At 34.7% G+C, this 22,567-nt stretch overlaps 1 protein-coding gene across 4 annotated transcripts in view; it reads left to right on the forward strand.

The window, feature by feature from the left end:
* The window catches only part of DNAH12 (dynein axonemal heavy chain 12), a 60,663-nt gene that overhangs the window by 27,969 nt on the left and 10,127 nt on the right, over positions 1-22,567 (forward strand). For all 4 annotated transcript variants that reach the window (XM_085590531.1, XM_085590530.1, XM_085590528.1 and 1 more), the window contains exons 35-61: positions 422-541; positions 1,279-1,467; positions 2,097-2,248; positions 2,952-3,090; positions 3,177-3,343; positions 4,414-4,669; positions 4,856-5,155; positions 5,858-6,036; positions 7,551-7,743; positions 7,842-8,003; positions 9,306-9,500; positions 10,236-10,369; positions 10,595-10,757; positions 11,210-11,290; positions 12,357-12,533; positions 12,906-13,037; positions 13,458-13,547; positions 14,531-14,671; positions 14,800-15,041; positions 15,382-15,529; positions 16,456-16,601; positions 17,001-17,215; positions 18,099-18,291; positions 19,152-19,344; positions 19,775-19,947; positions 20,451-20,591; positions 21,726-21,884. In XM_085590531.1, the coding sequence (XP_085446657.1) occupies positions 422-541; positions 1,279-1,467; positions 2,097-2,248; positions 2,952-3,090; positions 3,177-3,343; positions 4,414-4,669; positions 4,856-5,155; positions 5,858-6,036; positions 7,551-7,743; positions 7,842-8,003; positions 9,306-9,500; positions 10,236-10,369; positions 10,595-10,757; positions 11,210-11,290; positions 12,357-12,533; positions 12,906-13,037; positions 13,458-13,547; positions 14,531-14,671; positions 14,800-15,041; positions 15,382-15,529; positions 16,456-16,601; positions 17,001-17,215; positions 18,099-18,291; positions 19,152-19,344; positions 19,775-19,947; positions 20,451-20,591; positions 21,726-21,884 (4,580 nt within the window). The remainder of the gene's footprint in view (positions 1-421; positions 542-1,278; positions 1,468-2,096; positions 2,249-2,951; positions 3,091-3,176; positions 3,344-4,413; positions 4,670-4,855; positions 5,156-5,857; positions 6,037-7,550; positions 7,744-7,841; positions 8,004-9,305; positions 9,501-10,235; positions 10,370-10,594; positions 10,758-11,209; positions 11,291-12,356; positions 12,534-12,905; positions 13,038-13,457; positions 13,548-14,530; positions 14,672-14,799; positions 15,042-15,381; positions 15,530-16,455; positions 16,602-17,000; positions 17,216-18,098; positions 18,292-19,151; positions 19,345-19,774; positions 19,948-20,450; positions 20,592-21,725; positions 21,885-22,567) is intronic.

Genomic DNA, 22,567 nt, shown 5'->3' on the forward strand with positions numbered 1-22,567 from the left:
AAAAGTAATAGTGATTAAAAAGTCTTCCCAAGAGAATTTTGTGCATTTTTTTCTTTAAAGATGTCATGTTGCATAAGGAAGTACTTTTTAAGTTTTATAGGAAATGTGTAGCTCTGTGTGACAGTGCTCAGAATTTTGCTCATAATTTGCTGCAGCTACTTCTGTGGGTTTTGTTTTGGTTTAGGATGTTTAATTGCAGTGTTCACATGGCAGCCATGAACATGGTTAACAAGCTAAAGGTCCTGGTATTTCAGTGACTGAGGAAGCCAAATAATCTTTTGAGTAAAAGTCAGTGTAAACCTTGCCTTCTAGTGTGTGTTCAGAATTAGCTAGTGATCTAATTGTTTTAGTATTTTATCTCCAAAAGATAAATTAACTACAAGTATGTAAAGTATGACATCCAACCTTTTGAATCTCTTAGGAACTCGTACCCACAAGTGATATCAATGTTGTTGTAGCTCTCACACGGATTTTTGAAATGTTGATTTGTCCAGCTGTGCAAGAGGATCCCACCAACAAAAGCATCCGTGCCTGGATTATGGTTGGTTTTTTAACATGGAGGGAAATGTGTATTTGTTTCTCTATATGCTGATTTTCAAAACAATTTTACTAATCCAAATAACTTTAATTTGTGAATAAGAGACATGTGAAGCAATTCTACAACCTCTGTGCTCTCTCTCCCCATACTCTGGAGATGGAAGTCTTACAAGTGACAAATATGATTAAAATAGGATAGGATAGTGCTTTTATTAAATGAGCTTTTTAAGTAACCAAAAAGTTAGCTAAAGCAAAGAGTCTTCTTTCTCTTAAAGGAAATAAATAATTGTGCAACACTGATTGGCTTGTTTGTTTGAGCAAAAATTTCTGTGTAAGAGGGTGTTGTGACAGTTATATTAGTTGGACACTCTGTATGGCCTTATATGATTATTCTTATGAAAAACTGAAGAAAACAGAATGTGAAAGTAGTTATTTAAATTACTGACTTCCTAGATCCTGGTTTGTCATTAGAACTTTTCTCAGGCTCTGTCATGTGACATGCTGCTGTAGTCAGTGACCTTTATTTTTTATTCTCTCTCTTTCTGTCCTTGAGTAAGATTATTTGTGTGCTCTGTCTACAGTCAGATTTCTAAATCTCTTTAGGCCAGGGGAATTCAAGGACAATTGCTAACGTTTCTCTGCTTAACAATATTGTTTAGAATTATGTTTGTTAATCAGATTGTACAAGGTTCATGTAATGTGTCAACTTATGAGACAGTTCCTAATATTTTGCCTTTGCAGGGTTGTTTTGCTTTTGCCATAATCTGGTCCATTGGTGGAACTTGTGATGGTGACAGCAGGACAATTTTTGATAATTTCTTGAGGGAAACTTTGTCTGGGAAATCTGAAACAAATCCTGTGCCAGAGAATTTGGGAACGTGGGAGTGTCCCTTAGAAGAGAAAGGCTTGGTCTATGACTACGTGTATGAGGTAGGATTGGCTTCTGCATCCACTAAATACATTCTTACAGTCCTAATAGGAGGAAAATGCAACTGTGTGGGTATTTTAACTATACAAAGCCAGTTGGATGTTGTAGAGAGTTGGTTGAATTAAATCCCACAGTACATATTTCATTTATTTTTCAAATACCAGTATACTGACCAATTTTTTAATAAAATACTAAGATGTACATTTCAGTTATGTTTGTAATACTGCTACTGCGTATTTCTTCTGTAACCCAAGCTCAACTGCCAGATTCAAATCTGCATTTGTTTAGAAGGAATAATGTGGACTGTTCAGAAGGAAAGCAAAACATTAAGCCCATAGTATAGTGCCTATTAGACTGCTTTCTTTTGGTATTTTCTTGTGGTTTTCTGTATGTGTGGGGGTTTTTTTGTTTGTTTTCACTGAACAAAGTTTTTAAGAAATAAAAGGAGTTTAAGTTTAGGTATGTACCTTAATTCTTTATTAGTGAGGTAAAGCAAACTAAATATGTGAACTTTTGAAAAATCAAATATTCATTAATTTAATAAATCCATTAATTTTTCAAAAGTGAAGTAGTAGACAAAACCCTTTTTATGTATACCACCGATCTGTTCTACATCTGTGTTTCTTCCTAGCTCAAAGGCAAAGTAGGTTGGGCTCACTGGAATGAATTTATTGAACAAATTAGTTACAGTGATAAAAATGTGAAGATTCAAGATATTATAGTCCCAACTATGGATACAGTTCGCTATACCTATTTGCTAGACCTGTTCATTACCCATGGAAAGTAAGTTGCTTCACTACAAATTCTCTGAGGTGAAATTTGATCATAGGCAGAAATATCTCTTATTCTTTCCTTTGAGTTCATTGTTTTTATTAAACCCTCAGTTTATTTGGTAATTTAAAACAGATATTTACTACAAACAAAAAAATCTGCCCAAAAGTCTGATTTTAGTTTTTTTGTGCAACCTTATTACAGTCTAACTTTAGTATTTGCCATCTGATGATGCTCTTAGGACAGCCCAAAAATTGTTGCACCCTCTTTCTACTTTGGCAATTAAATACATGTTTTAGGATTTCTTTCCTTGATTAATCCTATCAAAATCTGTTATATTTGCCACGGTCAGATCATATAAGAGAATTAAATAAAAACTGGCCTCAGGTTCTAAGGCTGAAAGCTTTATGAAGTTTGAATTAATGGAAGACCTATCAGGAGAAATTTCTCCTGTGTGTTCATATACTCCAACACCAGTAGAAGGAGGGAATTTTATCCCATTTTCTTCCTCCCATATTCATGATGGTGGAAGCAAACTAAAATTATGAGAGGGTTTAATGAATGCCTTAGAACACTTCAGTTTCTTCTTTAGCCTAGTAATATTTTTAGAGGTAGAAGAAGAAGGGCAAGTTAGTAAAACCTTTGACTTCTAGGTGCTTTTAGTTTACAACGTTGGTTTCTGCAGTCTTTGTGCTTTATTTCTGTCTTTGTGAAGACCACTGCTTCTAGTGGGACCAACAGGAACTGGGAAATCTGTGTATGTCAAGGACAAGTTAATGAACAACTTGGAAAAGGAACTCTACTTCCCATTCTTCATTAATTTTTCAGCTCGAACCAGTGCCAATCAGACTCAGGTTAGTAGAACAGATAATTTTGGTCTCAGGGAGATTTGGACATGAATATGTAATCTGTGTTCTGAGTGATCCTGTTTGCGTTGCAGAACATTATTATGGCCAGGCTGGACAAGAGGCGCAAAGGAGTTTTTGGCCCTCAAATGGGAAAAAAGTGCATTATTTTTGTAGATGATATGAATATGCCAGCTTTGGAGAAGTATGGGGCACAGCCTCCTATAGAACTTTTAAGACAGTTTATTGACCATGGATTTTGGTAATTATTTGAAATACAGCTGAAATTTTTTGTTGATGTATTTACTGTTACACTTATTTATTCCCTTGAATTTTTTTTTCAAAACTTTTTGAAGTGGTTTGTAAATGTTAATGTAAATTTGGTTTGTATAAAAATACATTATTTAAAGTTGAAACTTGTATTTTACTCTCTAAGGACTTCTCAGAGAATTCATTATTGAGTGTTTTAGAATGTTCTAGTGCTGAGCAGCAGAGATAATATATGTTAAATAAAATTATTCATTTACACCTTGATTATTTTAACTTTTTTTTCAGTGCAGTTTCTTGTTCTTTTTCTTTCTCTTTCTCCTTAGATTGAGTTGGCAGTTTTTTGTACGTATCTATATATATGCAGTTATATAAAACTTCTGATTTTATTACTTATGTTGGTTTTCCCTATTATCCATGTTTCTATTATTCAATAATTTTTTTTTAACAAGATCTCAAAATGTTTTTTTAAAATTCACAGTGAAATCAGGTCTGATAATAAGCATGAAATAAGTTGAAAGTCTTCCCTTCTTTTGAGGTTTCTGGCTTTGCTTATATTGGACAATTGGAATAGGTGTTTTCCTGAGTCTAGGTCATTCTACGACTCCAGGCAACTCATCAAATACAGCTGCTCTTGTGAACAGCAGGCACTGCTCAAATATTTGTAGCTCTTGAATAGAGATAACATAGCTTGACACGTTACAGTTTTAATACTCAAAATTTCGTATCAGGTTTTATGGAATGCAATTTAAACAAATAGTCTTTCTTTTAGGTCATAAAATGATATATTGAGATTAACTGGCACACAGTTAAAGGACTATTTGGGGTTTTTTTGGTTTTTGGGGAGGAGGGGTTGTTTTTTTGCTTTTTAAAGATAAAATATATAAAAATACATATTATATTGCATAATGCCTACTATGTTTATATATTTTAAACTACTTTTTTATGCATGCAGGGTGTGGTCTGTCATATAGATGCATCTAAGGTGTAACAAATGTGTTATATTTGCATTTAAGTGTCGCAAGTAATTTGTATTTAAGTGTCACATGTCATTTTATTTTGAAGGTATGATTTTAAGGACACCTCTAAAATCACCCTTGTTGACATCCAGTTAGTGGCTGCTATGGGGCCTCCAGGGGGTGGGAGGAATCCTGTCACCCCTCGGTTCCTGCGACACTTCAACATTTGCACCATCAACTCTTTCAGCGATGAAACAATGATCCGCATCTTCTCCACCGTAGTAGCTCTTTACCTAAGGATTAATGACTTTCCTTCTGACTTCTCCACAATTGGGAATCAAATTGTCACTGCCACTTTAGAGGTAAGAGACAAATACCTTACTGGAGATTTCCTTCAATTTGTTCATTTAAGTTCCTTTGTCTCTATAATAATGTAGTGTGGAAGGGTTTTTTTGAGCAAACATTTTAGAAGGCGTTTAGGAATTATGATAATAATACAGTCAGTTTAATTTTTTGATTTTGTTGTTCTCTGTTGTTGTTATCTGAAGGTGTATAAGAAAGCCATCAAAAATCTTTTGCCCACACCAGCCAAATCTCATTATACCTTCAACCTGCGTGACTTTTCACGGGTTATCCATGGCTGTTTGCTCATTAAGAAAAGTGCAGTTCAAAATAAACATGTCATGATCCGGCTGTTTGTGCACGAGGTGTTTCGTGTCTTCTATGACCGTCTGGTAGAAGATGATGACAGAGCCTGGTTGTTCAATCTAGTGAAAGATATTGTGAAAGAACATTTCAAAGAAGTATTTGATAAAGTTTTTGCACACCTGAAAGAAGGAAAATCATCTGTGAGTATCATGTTTAACCTGTTGCAAAATAATTGCTTTTATTGCAAATTTAGGACACAAGAGTTAATCATAGCAAAATTTTGATTCAAATGCACATAAAAGTTTGATTTGAATTTGGCCAAAGGTCTTCATAAGGAAAAAAATGTAGAAATTAAAATTGTTTGGGAGGGTTTAACTGTTGTACCTGAGCATTTTTAAAAAAAAATACTACATTCAAATTGTGCTACTTTCCCTTAAAAGAAATTTGTACATCTGCATCCTGTGATTGTTACTAAATTTTAGTATCCAAAATGCTATATAGTTGTGTTATATTTTATGCCTTGTCTTTTTTTGTTTGTTTGTTTGTTTTTAATGTCCTTTGTAGCTGCTTTCATGTATAGAAGAAATAACTTTGTGGTCTTAGTTGTCCATTTAATAATATCTGTATGAATTTGGTGTAATCTGAAGGTCATAATTACGAGACTGTTAGTAGCTGTTTGAGCCAATTGCTTTCCAAGAACAAATGAAGAATAAGTGTATAGGTCAATGCAGGAAGTATAATTTTAAGAGGGGGCGTTGTTTGTGAGTCAAAATACTTTGGAGTGCTTATTCATGTGTCTGGGGTATTTGTCTAAATTCTCCTTTGTTTTCTAAAATTACAGTGAGGAATATATTCATTAAATATTAAACCTGACTTCATAATTTGTTGAATATTTGCCATAGGTAACAGAAGAAAACATGAGAAGTTTGTGTTTTGGTGACTATATGGATCCAGAACTTGAGGGAGATGAAAGACTTTATGTTGAAGTTCCAAGCATTGAGGAGTTCAGTGATGTTGTGGAGCAGTGTCTGGATGAATATAACCAAACCCAGAAAACAAGAATGAACCTTGTTGTTTTCAGGTGTTTATGATCTGTTTTATTAAGAGCTTTAAGCTGTAGTTGATAATTCAGTATATTCAATTTTTTGTGGTTTTCGGTATGTCTCCTCCCCTTTATGCATCCTTTATAGTGTTTGTGGTGTTACACCTTTTTGAACGGAAGTAAACAGATTTTTTTTTTTTATCCTTCTCCTTTTTCTGTCTGAAAGTAAATCATGAGAAGCTTTTCTCCTAAGGGGCTTTGAATATTTTCCTTAGTTGTTGCAGAAACATTGTGCACTGAATCAGGTAGGTGCTGCACTTTTCCTAGGCGTCTGTCACCAATGAAGATGGATGTCACTAGACCTTCATCCCCAAGAACAAGCATCTCAGGAGGGAGATGTTCACAGTCATAGCTGTCTGTTTGCTCTGTTATGCAGCACAGCCATGCACCCAGCTGGTGCTGCAGCTAATCCTGTGAAATTTTAGACTCTGCAGACCCTTATTGTTACCTTAACTTGTGATCATGCAGCACTACAACTGAGAGAGATTAGGAAACCAAACTCCTTCCTCCTCCCTGTTGCTAGAGATTACCACCTCTTCATATTTGCCGGTGTAACTTGACGCGTAGATACTTCATAGAGGTGATGAGGGTTACTTCAAACAGTTCTAGTAGCAGCTTAATTTAGTCTAGGTCATTTTGCCAAGCTGGATTTCTTAGTGCCTGTATGTACAGCTAGGCTCTCAGTTTGAAAAGCTGGCAGCCACTGATCTCCTCAGTATAGAAGCAATATTCCAGTGACCTCACTGAACAGAGTTCAATCTCATGGATAACATCTGAATTTGTTTCCTTTCTTTTTCTAACCAGTAAAAATAAAGAAGAATTTACCTTTTTTGAAATGTTTGAAAGTTTTTTTGAGACTACTTCTAATTGCTGCTCAACTTGCTTTAATTACCCTGTGCCCTGTGCTTAAGCAGAAGATCTCCTATAGGCCTTGCTTCATATTCTGAGATAAATCATGCCTGAATTTTGACAAGAACTCTCAGTAATGTGCAGATACTGTTTCCTGAGGATGTTCCAATGTCAATTCCACATATAAGTTATAAAATATTGTCAGAGGTATAGGAAAGGGAGATATTTGTTGATATAAACCATGTTCCTCCAGTGGTTACTTTAAAGATACTGAAATTGCTGTTCCTCAAGAAAGTTAAAATTGGTAATACTGCTATTATTTTGAAGTATAGAATTAATGTTTTTCATTTCCTTTAACACATTTATCCTTATAGTGCTCCTGTTCTTACCTCTGCATGTTCTTTCTATCAATTTGTAGTAATTTAGCTACATGCTGATATTTGTATAATAGAATAATTGTAAGTTTTACTTTATTTTGTGGTTCATGCTCACTCTCTTTCTTCCTCTTCCTCTCTACCACACCCACCCCACCCCACATCCAGAAATTTGTTTTGGAGATGCTACTCCTTGATTTGTTTCCCAGATTTATGGGTGCATAGATATCCATGTATTTCTGCTCTTTGGGTGATGTGTTCCCAATGCAGGTACATGTTGGAGCATTTGTCTCGGCTGAGCCGCATCCTGAAGCAGTCTGGGGGGAATGCTCTGCTGGTTGGAATGGGAGGAAGCGGGCGGCAGTCTCTGACCCGCCTGGCAGCCTTCATGGCAAGAATGTGTGTTTTTCAACCAGAGATTTCTAAGACCTATGGTACAAATGAGTGGAGGGAAGATCTGAAAGTGAGTATTAATAACCTGTCTACATTTTTACTTAATTTTGTTTTGAAACGTGCAATTTTGTTTTGGAACATACAATTTTAACTGTCTTGCAATTTCAGAGACTTCTGAGGAATGCAGGTGTTAAAGGCTTGAAAACTGTATTTCTAATCACAGACACACAAATTAAAGAAGAAAGCTTTTTAGAAGATATTGACAGTGTCCTCAACACAGGAGAGGTTCCCAATCTTTTTGCAGCAGATGAAAAACAAGAAATTATAGAGGTATCTTTAGAAACTCTCTTTTAATTTCAACTCCCTTTTAATCTACTTGGTCACTTCAGTGTGAAATGTGACTTTTGGACATTTGTACTTAATGCCGTAATTTGTTTTTGAGACTTTTTAGATAAATCAACTTAGTCAACTAAAGTAGTAGTTTATCCCAGCTGCAAGCTTTAATTCTGACCTAGCGCTCTGTTCACAAACACATTAAATTGTGCATGTAGAGAACTTGCATTGTTCACAAATACCCTGTGGTTGCAGTTATTTTTGTAGTGTATTGTGTAGGACAAGATTGTGCATTGTAATGTTTTCATTGATCACTGAAGTGCAAAGATGTGACATTTTTATTGGAACACATGGCCTACCTTTCTCTATAGGCTCCTATTCTCTGGGGCACTAGGGCACTGTTAGAATTTCGTAGTCCTGACATTTCTATTCAGAAGCAGAGGTGCTCCATGACTTTAGGCTCAGAAGTAAGGATGCAATAAACTCAGGCAAATTAAAAACAAAATTAACTAAAATCAGGCTTGGATTCTCACAATAGCAGTCACAATTTGTATACATCAAATTGGAAACGTAATGTTAGCAAACAATATTTGGAACTGTATGCTGCACTATCTCCCTATCTCTGTGATGTTTTTACCTAATTAAGTCGATATGCTCCTAGTTGATTTTCAAAGTGGTTCTTAGTACACACACAAATGTTTTTTATTACAATATCTGTATCAGTTGATAGATGTTACTACTGGTTTTTCTTGCATTTAAGTTACGGAGCATGTTGATACCTGGATTAATGTATTTTTCAAAGGAGTTAGATTATAATTCTTCTGATTTTTTTCTATTACTATTTAATTCTTACCAGGTATATAGTGACAATATTAAAATAATATGGCTCTTTTCCAATTTTACAGTTTGTGTGAACATGTTCAGAGGGTATATGCTGGAACTTGGTAGCCATCCACAGTGTTCCAGCTGGAGCAAAGTTGGTTTTTACTCATTTAAGTCTGCTCCCTCCAAAGAACTCTTTTACTCTATTGTTATGATCTACTGTCTGTTGCTGAGAGCAGCAGATGATCATTTCTGGAACACTTTCTAGTGCTGAAAGGATCACAGATAAATAGTGCAGTCCTGTTCTCAGACAATATTTACTGCTTGTTCTGGTTTTCTACTTTATTTTGCCTGTTTCATTGCCACTAAAAAATTTTATTTCCTGGTGCTGCTACCATTAATAGGATTGCAATAGAACTTCAGATGTGCTTAATGAGAATTTATGTAACATTTTTTATGCTATGTATTATTCCTAAGGGCGTTCGTGCAGCAGTTCAGGCTGGTGATAAAGATGGAGAACTCAGTCCCTTGGCCTTGTATGCACTTTTTGTGAACTTCTGCAAAGAAAACCTCCACATTGTGGTGGCATTCAGCCCAATTGGAGATGCTTTCCGCAATCGTCTGAGACAGTTTCCGTCGCTCATCAACTGCTGTACTATTGATTGGTTCCAGGTATGGGGAAATATTTATGTTAGTTCCTCAAAAATCTGCTTCAGCTCTCTAACACTATATTTCTAAGTGCCATTAGATTTTCTTTTGTCTTCCTTGTAGAAGTACTCCTTGTTTTTCAAATTTTTAAAATTGCATAAGCCTTTTCTGTAATGTTTTGGGAGTTCTTTCATGTGTGATCTCAACATTTCTACATCTAAATAAAGTTAAATTTTGTTGCTACACATTTCTGAAGTACAAATAGTCTTAGTTTGATGATGGAAATTTGTAATTTTATTACATAATGTGTATGTTTTAAACGAGTAGAGAAACCATTTCATTGTGACTGTAAAATTATCTTAATTGTGGCTGCCTATTAAGCAGGTCATCAATTGTAGGAACAACTATCAAATATAAATCCTGTTGCTTATTAGTAGATCTTTTATAGCAGAATGAAACTTGGGGAAATAATATCAATGTAGGCAGTATTGCTCTCAGTAAAGCACAGTTAGCTCTATGCTTGACCCAATGCTGATGTAAATTAATTCTTCTGCCAAAGCCTGAATGGACACAGAATTGTTTGGGTGGAATGTTACTGTGTAGCTTTGAGCTAGAAGATCAACCAGGAGTTGCCAGAAACGATTGCATGGGTGGTGACCTTGCTGCCTGAGCTAACCGACCCTTTTATCAGTTCTTTGTTTTTTGAAGACTGACAAAAGTTGAATTTTACAAATTCTTTCTTCCTCACTTCTCCCTCAGCCTTGGCCTGAAGATGCCCTTGAACGTGTGGCTAGTAAGTTCTTAGAAACACTTCAGCTCACAGACACTGAGCGTCAGGCAGTTGTGCCCATCTGTAAATACTTTCATACTTCAGTTTTGTCACTCTCTGAAAGGTCAGTCTGTGGCTTTTGCAAACAATCATATAGTATTAGGTGACTGAGTTTCAATGCTACTCATTTATATATTGGGAGTTAACAAAACTATTTGCCTTCATAAAAATTATATAAAACCATTGAAATTGTTAATTCCTGTCAAACAGTTATATAACTTTGTTAATGATAAACTAAAAAATAAATCAAAATCTAAGTTACTCTTTCTTTTTTTTAATTTTTTAATAGGTTTTTACAAAGTCTGGGACGCCACAATTATGTAACTCCTACTTCTTATCTTGAGCTTATTGCTGCATTTCAGAGACTTCTTACTGAGAAACAAGACAGTGTAATGAAAGCCAAGAAGAAATATGTGAATGGGCTAGATAAACTAGCTTTTGCCGAGTCACAGGTGAGCTACAACAAATATGGAACTGAAATTAGGAAATGTTTGTCAAATGCAGGTCTTTTTCTGGAGACATCAGTCAAAAGCGCTACTTCAGATTTTGTTTAGCTCAATCTTCAGCAGTAAAACTAACAAATGTATTTTGCCTTTTCTTTCCTTCAATCACAGAACTTGTCCTAAAGCCATACCTCTCTAAGCATATATTGTTAAGTAGTATATGAACAGAGCTGTCATTTCCTTGTTGGTTAACAGGTGACTGTAAGTGATCATAGTTCTTAAAATTAGACATTGTATCTATGAGATAAAAATATGTTTTGGGAATGTTTTGATTTGAAACTGAATGTTACATCCTTCTATCAATAAATTAGTCTTTAGGAAAAAATCTATGTCTTAAAGTAATTGCTGGAAATTGTGCTTGACCCTTCTGGATCCCACCTGGTTCTTTTGTATGTGCATAGGTTGGTAGGATGAAAGTAGAATTAATTGAGCTGCAGCCCAAACTGGAAGAGGCTAAAGTGGAAAATGCAAGCATGATGAAGGTAGAGTTATACAAATACATCTTTGTGGCTTTTAATGTAACAATGTGTCTTATTTCATTGATGTGGGATTTTGAGAAAGTTGGAGTTGAATTGAGGTTTTTGAGCTCACTCCAGTTTACAGAGGTTTCCAGTATTCTGAAACTGGTTATTTATGTTTATAGCCTTAGAATAGAAATAAAATTTCTTTCTTTATATAAAATACATTCTCAGGATATACAGTCATTGCCTAAGTTCCATGCTGAAGGATGTTAGAGGAGCTTTCACGCTAATAGTGATTAAATCAGGTTTCCCAAGTTGATTCACAAACGTTGTGAAAACCTCAAAGAGTTTTTCCATATTACCAGATATCACAAAACAAACAAGAATAGTTTTGCACAATCTGTCTTTGCATGCACAGGGATTATATGATTGATTTGTAAAATGATCCTAAACCCAGTTAATTTCATGGGGATTTAGGATCGAAAATCTTGTGTGTTTTGAAATTCCAGTATATGAAAATATACACTTACTTATCTAGTATGTGACTGTTGCATCACCAAAAACCATTATTTAATTGACATGTTGCACACTTGTTTTTGATTCCTAAGTGGTTTTACAGATACAGTGCTATATCTTCTGCCTCTAAGAAAACTGAATGTCACTTCCCTAGAATTGTAAAGGGAATTGGATAAAGGCTTGACTTATCCCTGAAAAGAAAATAAATTTCAATAGCCAGTGTTCCAAACTATGATGCTAAAACTCCCTGTAAAAGCCCATCCATTTTAGTTATAGCGTGATGCACAAATATGAGGAGCTTCTCCTGAACTTCAAACATATTTTAAATAGCTTTTTTTTGAGAGTAATCTGCCATCATGCAGTTTACCTACTGTTAAAACTCCATGATGATGTTGCAATATGCTAAGAAATTATTCCGTTAACATAAATTGAAATTATGTTAACACATGAAAAACTTCAAAGCTCTCTTTATATTTTACAGTATTCTGTTAAGTTCTATAGTAGATAATTTCAATTTATATGATCATTCATGACACAGTATAAATAAAGCCCGCTCATGGTTTTTCTTTAGATTATAGAAGTAGAATCTGCAGAAGTAGAAGAAAAAAGAAAAATTGTTAAAGTGGATGAAGAAATTGCTACAGCAAAAGCTGAAGAAGCTCAGGCACTGAAACATGAATGTGAGAGTGACCTGGCAGAGGCTCTACCTGTCATGGAGGCTGCAATTGGTGCCCTTGACACTTTGAAGGCAAGCTGATCTCAATTTAAGCATTTGAAAGTGTTATGTAACTCTCTAAAATGAAGTAGTAATTTAGAAGAATAAGATATATCTTAGATGACACAAAAGTGTATCAAAAATATTCTGGCGAGCAATTTTTAAAACATAATTTTATTTAATCATTAATTTACTGTTTATTGGCATTTATTTAATTTTTTTCTCTGCATAGAGGATATTGATGGATATTGTTAATTGTGATGGTAACATTGTATTATCCCTTCTAAAAGTCCTCTGTTGCCACTTATGTTCATTGGTAATGGTGTTATAATTCCTCCTTTTTTCTATCAGTTCATCTACTGAGTGCTGAGAAAGACATAATACTTAATGTATTTTTTATTTTAGCCTTCTGATATAGCAGTTGTCAAAACAATGAAAAATCCTCCATCTGGTGTCAAACTTGTCATGGCTGCTGTCTGTGTCATAAGAGAAAAAAAACCTGAAAGAATTGCAGATCCTTCAGGATCTGGAGGCAAGGTAAAACAGCAGACAATAGTCTGAAATAAAAATGTAGTTAATGTTCTTTCCAACACTTATCCAAGAAACAAGATAACCTAAGGTCCATTAAAGTAGGCAAGTACTTACCAAGGATTTTACTGAAAACCTTCAGAATTCCTTATTTTTCAATTTTTTTAATGTGCCAGATTTAATTTGCTTTATACATTTCTTGAGAGCAGATAATACCTAACTTCCCTGCGACACTGTTTACTTTTTTGACTGAAAGTATGATTGGAAGGAAACGTTTGATTTGACAGACTTTCTGCTTTATTGGCATCTCAAGGAGATACCAGATTGTCAGTATTAAATATTCATGAATTTTAATTAAATGATGTTTGTATTTTTCCTATGTGTATTTGTTTTAAAGCCTGAAAAGGTATTTCCTACTATCTTTTGTAGATTTGGGATTATTGGGGTGTAAGCCAGAAAATGCTTGGCAACATAAATTTCTTAAAGGAATTGAAAGCCTGTTCTGAGAAACCTATTCCGGTAAGGCTTTTTCAGTTATTTTTACCAGATGCTTTCTTGCAGGGCAAAAAAAAATAAAATTAGAAAACACTTTATTGACAACTTTATTTGTCCAAATCAATCAGTTTCTTCTAAGCCTGTGTCCTTTTAGCCTCATTTCACATATTCTGTTTTGGGAGTTGACTGGGGTTTTTCGCTGGAACCAATGGACATTTGATCAGTGCCCAGCCTTCTTATGCCTTTTTGTTTTGCTAGTTTTACTAGATCAACCATTCAGCATTATAAACTTCTTTTTATAATTGACTGTCAATTGCTGCCTTTCTTAGCATCTTTTTCAAATGGTATTATTTTTGATTAAATGAATTAATGAATGATGAGAAAATGGGTAATAGTTTGCTAATTATACTGGCAGATATACAATAAATGCAGAAACGTACTAGCTATATAACCTTTCAAATATGATCTTTTCTCCCAAAGGTCTTACTATCCAAGAGTGTGACTCTTGCCCTTTGCTGAATTAATTGGAAATTGAATATGCTTTGTCCTTGATAGAATATGCTTTTCCCTTTATAATACTGATCCCCAAAAGTAAGCACAAGCAATTACATTTTGTGTTACATTAGGAGAAATGCATTTTTATAGTGTCCCCAAAGTTGTGTATTGAGAAAAATATAGCAAATAATGGAATTGGTGTGTTTTGCAGAAGAGGTACTGTAAATTAAGGTTTCTATGTGACTGTAATGCTCTGAGCACTTATGGAGCTGCTACATGGAAGATACAGCAATTGCATGATTAGAAAGGGTAAGGGTAGAATTAGAGAAAATAGGAAAAGGCTATGAAACATGATAGGAAGATCAAAACAATCAAATGAACAGTGATTTCTACAACAATTAACATGGAATAGTTCTTTCTTATTTCATTGTGTAGAGAAATGGCAATGAATCAGTTCCATTTTGAAGTGTCATCCATGAGGTCTGATGAGCTATAATGCTTTTGTTACCCAGGAAGCTGTCATGCAGAAGATTCGGACTGAATACCTCACTAATCCAGAGTTTGATCCACAAGTGGTGGCTAAAGCTTCCTCAGCAGCAGAGGGTTTATGCAAATGGATTAAGGGAATGGAAGTCTTTCACAGGGTATCAAAGGTGTGGTTTTGATCCTTGCCCCTTGGTGCTATCATCCTTTGCTCTGTGTATTCACCCTAAGCATTTTATTTAATAATAAAGTTACAAAAATGTACTAAAGCATTTGTGGATTGGTTGTAATTGATTAGGAGATTGAGCCCAAAAAAGAACGTTTAAAAGAGGCAGAGGAGTCCTTGGCAGTGACAATGGAACTGTTAAATCAGAAGAGAGGAGAACTGGCAGAAGTTGAAGGCCGCTTGGCTTCTTTGCAACAAACCTTCACTGAAAAGACAGAAGAAAAGGCTCGTTTGGAATTCCAGGTTGATATGTGTGCTAAAAAACTGGAACGAGCAGAGAAGTTGATTGGAGGCCTTGGTGGAGAGAAAACAAGGTCAGTTTAGAGTTCAAATGTCAGATAAAACAACGACTGTAGAAATAGAATTTGAAATTACATTCTCTAAGCCTTTAATGCTGTGTTTCTGTCTGAGGACTGTAATACTAAAGAATGTCCAGCACCTTGAAATATTCCTAGTTGTTTGTAACATAAAAATATGAGCAGCAACACTGGGAGAATTGTAGCAGAAAGCTTTTCAAAATGAGAATAGAATACATGAATGAGATTGTAATATTTTTCACCTATTCTTACCTAAGATGAACAAAACCAAGTTGGTTTTTAGCATCAATATCATTAATGTGGAGGTTTCAGTATGACTTTTTTCTGCTTGTCATAGATGGAATCAAGCTGCATGTGATCTTCAAGAGGAATATGATAATTTGACAGGAGATATTCTGATATCAGCGGGTGTAATAGCATATCTGGGAGCTTTTACTGCTGGATTCCGACAAGAATGTACAAAAGACTGGAGCAAATTGTGTGAGGTTAGAAGGTTGTCTTAAGAGTTAAATAAATGTTTTGGTTTTTTGAGATTACTGCAAAAGGCTTCAAAAATCCCTTGTAATTTACCTAATATTAGCCTAATAAACCTCATGGGTAAACCAATGGGATCAATTCTGCTGATCCAATATTTTGTAGATTTGAATATAATTACATCAGTGAATTTACTCCACAGTTATGCTTTACTCCACAATAGCATATCAGAAACAAGAGATCATCATTGATTTTATAAGGCTTGATTGTTACTGAAGAAAAATATCATTGTTTTCTGTATTTTTCCTTTAAATAAAATAAATAAATTTAAAATTCGATTATGTGTAATGCAGAACATTCTATAACTTACACCATCAAATATTTGTGTGTTAATTAGATGGTTAATTGTGTGATTTGCAAAGGGACACTTCCAACATTGGAACCCTGACCCTAACCCTGACCCTAACCCTAACCCCTAACCCTAATGGCATATGAATGCCATAATTCATAAATCAAATAAATTGATAAATAATTGGTAAGTTATTTGGAAACACTTAAAAATGCATGAAACAGTAACAAATCAGCACTGGATTGCTGTACTGATTTAATGGAAGATATAATTAGATATTTCCAACTGTGTATGAATTTCTTAAGTCATAACTTTATGTAACAAACCTCACACATTATGAATGTACCAAAAACTGGACAAATCTTAAAAAAATTGATGAGCAAGTAAATATTTAGTGGGAAAATGTAGTTAATTATTGAAATTATGGTTTTATTTTCCCCAGGATTTTTACTTACACATATGATTTATTTCAATCTCTTAAAACAAAATGTACATTGTTATTTTTGGATTGAAGTGAAATTTAATAAAGACATAAAGAAACACAGAATAAAGAAAAATGTTTGTTGGGTTTTCCCCCCTCTTTTTCAGGAGAAAGAAATCCCTTGTTCTGAGAATTTCTCTTTGAGCAAGAATCTTGGTGACCCAATAAAAATAAGAGCCTGGAATATTGCTGGTTTGCCAACTGATGTATTTTCTGTAGACAATGGGGTCATTGTTGACAATTCAAGACGTTGGTAAGTGACAAAAAGGTTTAATTTTCAAATCCAAGTAAGTTTCCACTTTAAAAAAAGAGTATATCTGGAAACAGTGTAGCTTCTGTAGAGCAATATAATTTAAAAAGGAGTGGAATCTTTATATTCCAGGGGGAAGGTACAACAATATTTTACAAGAATTCTGTATTCTGGTTACTTTATGAAAATCATTAAACATTTTTTTGCAACTTTTAAAGCGATTTTTGCAATTACTTTTCAATTTATTGTAAAACACCAATGCATCCATTATTCACTGATACCTTAAAATAACATAATTAAATTGTATCATTTCTTCTCAATAGTCTAATGCAGAAACGTAAAATAGTTTAAAATTTTGGAAAATGCCTGCAAGCACTGAGAAAACTGTCCTGTGTTTTCTAGGCCATTAATGATTGACCCTCAAGGTCAAGCAAATAAATGGATCAAGAATTTTGAGAAGGACAACCGTCTGAATGTTATCAAGATCACTGACACGGATTATATGAGAACTGTGGAGAACTGCATTCAGTTTGGGACTCCACTGCTGCTAGAAAATGTTGGGGAAGAATTAGACCCATCTCTTGAACCTTTGCTGCTTAAACAGACATTTAAACAAGGTACAGCAGAATTAATTTAGAACCCCGAAGGAGAGGACATTAATGTTCTGTTTCTAATCTCTGGCACCACTTGATGTTTTTCATATTGCTCTCTTCTTGCATTAGTTCTGCCTCTGGTAAGAGAAGGGTCATTGCACAACAGCCTGAACTTTTACTTTTTAATAAATGTCATTCCTTCCTATCATGAAAATGGTTTTAATATGAAAACCTTTCCCAGATTACTATTTACCAGATTTAGGAGACTAAAGAAACTCTGTGAAAAAAACATTGTCAGTGAAATTGTTTTGTTTGTTAATTTTTATATGTTTTAGTCTAACAATAATATTTGCTAATTTTTGCGCAAATAAAGCAAATATAGTTTTCACTGTACTTAGAAAGTAGCTATGAATTTGGTTTTCAACTTTTCCTGCTGTTAGATGACAGAAAGGTGCACATAAAGAAAAATGTTTTCCCTTCCTTCTTACCTAGTTTGTCTTTACTGGTTTTCATGTTCAGAATTAAAAGCAAAAGGAAAGAAAAGCTCAAACACTTTTTTTCTTTGTGGTTTCCTCTTTCAGACAGTAATTCAAGGGAAGAGTAGCCTATAAGAATAGATGATTTGGGAATAATTCCACAGTTCTCTGTTGCCATCTCTAGTTTTTGTATATGCAAACTAGGAGTACAGTAGTGATAGGATTGACTTGATTTCATCTGCTGAGAGTGATAAGTGGCCTCATTGAAGTATGTGAGAATCTTTCAGACTATCAGATATATTTAGTAATTTTTGCTTCTCAGGAAATTTGTCATTGATGAGAAGTTTGTTTTGATTTAATGACAGAAGTATTTTTTCCTATGAATAATTAGAGTAGATCAGTTTTCCTAACGTTTCTCTTTTTAATTTCAGGAGGTGTGGAGTGTATCAGGCTTGGTGAGAGCACTATTGAGTATTCCAGTGATTTCAAGTTTTTTATTACCACAAAACTAAGAAATCCACATTACATGCCTGAACTTGCTACAAAAGTTTTATTACTCAATTTTATGATAACACCAGAGGGACTTGAAGACCAGCTGCTGGGTATTGTTGTAGCAGAAGAGCGGTAAGTCTCTCTTTATGGTAAACAGCCATTAAAGGATTTTATGGCATAATTCTGAGTAAATGGGAAATTAACTTATTGTATAGAAGAATGGATGTTGCATGGCGTAAATGTTGCTTGATAACAATTTTAAATTAAAACTTTATTATTAAAATTTTATTGTTAATTTCTTATTAATTTTTATTAATTTATTATTTATTGTTAAAGTTTATTAGGGAAGTATTAGGGGTATGTGTCCACAAGTTAATTAAAACAGCAGATGTGAAATCATTGTTTTTTCATGGCAATTTTCTCCTGAAATATTCCTTGAATGTTAGAAAACTTTGTAAATATTATTTGAATCATTCCTATTATTTTTTTAAGTGTGATTGAACTGCCAGACATAGGTGCAGAACAATGAGGATTTCATTTTAATTTTGTATTAAATAAATGCAAAATACCTATGAAACTGATTATGGATCATATCTGAGCCCTCACAGAGGCTCAGAGAAATAGTATCTGGGTTGAACAGGCATGTCTGTGTAACTGGGGTAAACTGTTTGCTAACAGAAGTGTTTCCAGCAGTAAACTGGCTCTGTGTATCACTTGGTGCTTTTTTTCCAGGCCACAGCGATACAATAAAGGAAAAGTAGGATGAACTGCCATTTTCAAAATACTAAGATTAGACCATCATTTCTAAATACTGAGTAGAAGTAATGCAAAGAAATCTATATTCACCAGTTTAAATAGATCTTAAACACCAAAAAATGCCTTAAACTGAAAAGAATATTCACAAATAACTTCCTGTAGGGAGAGAGAGCAATTGCAGGCAGTGCAAGATGAACATTGACTGACTTTGGTTTTTGTTTTGTTTTCTTCATTAGGCCAGATTTAGAAGAGGAAAGAAATGCTCTCATTATTCAGTCTGCAGCCAATAAAAAGAATCTACAAGAAATTGAGAAGAAAATTTTAGAAACTTTAGAGTCATCTGAAGGTGATATTCTGGAAGATGAGACTGCCATCCAGGTCTTGGATTCTGCCAAAGTCATGGCTAATGAGATCACAAGAAAACAGCAGGTAAGGAGTATATTTGTGTGCTTCCCTCAATAATACTGAGAAATTAAATGTTAAAGTTTGCAGCCAGCAGAAGGTCTCTGATTTGGATGCATAGGACAAGGAGCAAATTCTGTACTTGTGAAATGGAAAGAGCAATAAAATTGGATCTGCTCTAGAATCTTCACAGGTAGTTTATTCAGTCTTTAAAGTGTTTTAAAGTATGTGTATCTGTAGTGCAGGCAAATAGATCAGGCAGAACTGGGGTAGGGCCAAGTACTTGTTTTACTTACGGGGGTGGTGCCTTCTGGAGTAGAAAAGTTGTGTTACTCTGGTGTTACAGTGCTGTACGGAGCTATTTTGGAAATGTTATTAAGCAGTAATATTTTCGTGGAACATGAAGAGTATTAAGACTATCAGAAGCTGTTGTTTGTCCCCTGGTGTCGGTGTGCAGATCGCAGAGAAGACGGAGCTGAAGATCGCGGAGTCGCGGGAGGCGTACCGGCCCGTGGCGCAGCACTCGGCCGTGCTGTTCTTCAGCATCGCAGACCTGGCCAACATCGACCCCATGTACCAGTACTCCCTCATCTGGTTTGTCAACCTCTACATCAGCTCCATTCATGACAGGTAAAGCATTTTCTGTCTGCAGGAAATAAGGGGGTGTCATTCTCTTCTTATGAATAGTTTTCTCCATTTGGAAACAATTTGCCTCCTTAAATGCAGGATTTTTAAGGAAAATAGGATTTATTAATGAATTAATTTGTCTTTTTAGTTACTGTTAAAACAAATGATGAACTGTAAAGATATGTTTTATTTAAGTATTTTAAAGAATGTGACTTAGTGTGAAGTCAGGTTCTGAAATAGGCTCCATTTTGAAGACTGAGTGCCGCCACTTAACTGTGGCAAATTGATTACAGCTTATTATTTTGCTTGGGACTTCTAAAAGTGCTACAGTCTTTTAAAAAGACAGGGAATATAGTTGAAAATTAGGGAAAACTGGCACCTTAGTCCCTTGTGGAGCCTGTGGAGCTGATATAAACCCTCCCCAACGCTAAATAGATGAGATCTCTTAACAGATTGTATATGTTATCCAATCTGAAGTCTCAGTTTATCACTTCTTTTCTTTTTAGTAATAAATCCAAGGTTTTGAAGAAGCGACTTCAGTATCTAAATGACCACTTCACCTACAATCTGTACTGCCAAGTCTGTCGTTCACTGTTTGAAACAGACAAGCTGCTCTTCTCGTTTCTGTTATGCTGTAATCTGCTCATGTAAGTTCATTTTTGTGAAGTCTCTTACTAACAGAAACTAATGATTTTATTGTGGAAGCAGGTACTAATGAGATGGAATGTTCTTGTGCATATTGATTATAATGCCTTTGGAGTAAGGTCATGAATACTTTGGGCTTTCTAAGATGTGTAATGTTAAAATATGGAAGAGTGTGTGAGTGCATGTATCACTACTACAGGACACATTATAAAAAAAAAAGCAGGCCCATTTGTCAATGGTTTCATCAATGATAAATCTATCTTTAAAGGATATGGGTATTGTTACATATGTTTTGACATTACTTATGTCAAAAACCATTTCTGTTATTTAAGAAAACATTTTAGAAAGAAAACCTAGGGAGTCATTTGTAATGCCAACAACTTCTAGGTTTTTGTCTTTGTTTTTAATTTTTCTCTTCTCTGTCTGTTACTGTTTTGCATAACATCATGTGATCTCAGATGCAGTCTTCTCCTTTCCACCAGCTTTTTACTTTTCTCTTCCTAATTTTGTGTGAATACATTATGAAAGGAATGATATGTTCAAAATTGCACAACCATAATGTGCATACTGAATGAATTTCAGTGTGCACTCATCTGTACATGGATGTTCTTCCTGGGCCAATCTGTAAGGGTACTGTAATTGTAGAATGCATTATTTTCTGCAAAGCCTTTAAAAACCAGGGATAATTGCATTAAAAAAATAAATAAATAAAAGGAGGTATTAGGAATAAGTTCTTCACCAAAAGCATTGTCAAGCACTGGGACAGGCTGCTCAGGGCAGTGGTGGATTCACCATCCCTGGAGGCATTTAAAAGGTGTGTTGATGTGGCACTAAGGGACAGGGGTTAGTGACAGCTTGGCAGTGCTGGGTTAATGGTTGGACTTGATCTTAAAGGTCTCTTCCAACTTAAATGATTCATTGATTCTAAGATTTACCTCTTGAAACCCTTGCTTTAGTATTAATCAGACATTTTTACCATGCAGTTTTTTAATAATATAGAATATTGAGATCTGATCTCAGGTCTTACTGAAGTAGAATCATTCCTAAAGGGCAGTGAAGTGTATTTAGTTTAAAACCACTTTTTATATTATGTAAAATTGTATCTCAATTACTGTGGGTTTTTTTAATATATACAGGGCTAATAATGAAATAGAACATCAAGAGTTTATGTTCCTACTGACTGGAGGTGTGGGTCTCAAGAATGAGCACAAGAATCCAGATCCATCTTGGCTATCAGATAAGAGCTGGGATGAATTATGTCGTGCCAGTGAATTCCCAGCTATGGAAAGACTGAGGTATGGTAAAATACTGATGTGATTTGGCCTGAATTGACTTTGACCAATACATACATAACATGCTGAAAGAAATGTTTGCTGTGTTTTCCAAATCAGTGCCAGAATGCAAATGGGATGAAACCAGTCCCTTTTTTCATGATCATGTTTGCTTCACTTACCCCAATCAGCCAGATCACTAATTATAATATTATGTAATAAAACTATTTTATTCTAAATTATTTGAGGCATTGCCTAAAGAAACAGTGTTTTAAGGGTTCAGTGAAAGCCAGAAATGGTAGATGGTAGATGGTAGCAGAATTCCACTGCAGTTGAAGGGAAGGAGTTTTTCTAGTAAACTCTATTCATCTGAACTCAGTACAATTTCACCCTGGGTTTAAATAGAATTTAACACTAAATTCTGGAGACAACATGGTTTTACAAGACTTCCATAAATTAGCTGACTGAGTGCAAATATTTGGAGCATTTTGATCTGAAAATGCAGTAACACTGCTCTCTTAGAAGTTCTTTGAGGTTGTTTTGTGTTTCAGCCCCTTTGGAGTTTAAGTCACAATGTGGATGATGATTCTGCCTTTAAATAATCTCAGAGTTGTCCCATTGCCAAGAACATACTCTGCATGTTGTGTGACAGAAAATAGTTTGATTTTTTTTTTTCCCTCATTGAATTCCCTGGTAATTTTCTTTAG

The sequence above is a fragment of the Lonchura striata genome, chromosome 12, assembly GCF_050655825.1.
Source record: "Lonchura striata isolate lonStrDom1 chromosome 12, ASM5065582v1, whole genome shotgun sequence".
In the NCBI taxonomy this organism is placed as follows: domain Eukaryota; kingdom Metazoa; phylum Chordata; class Aves; order Passeriformes; family Estrildidae; genus Lonchura; species Lonchura striata.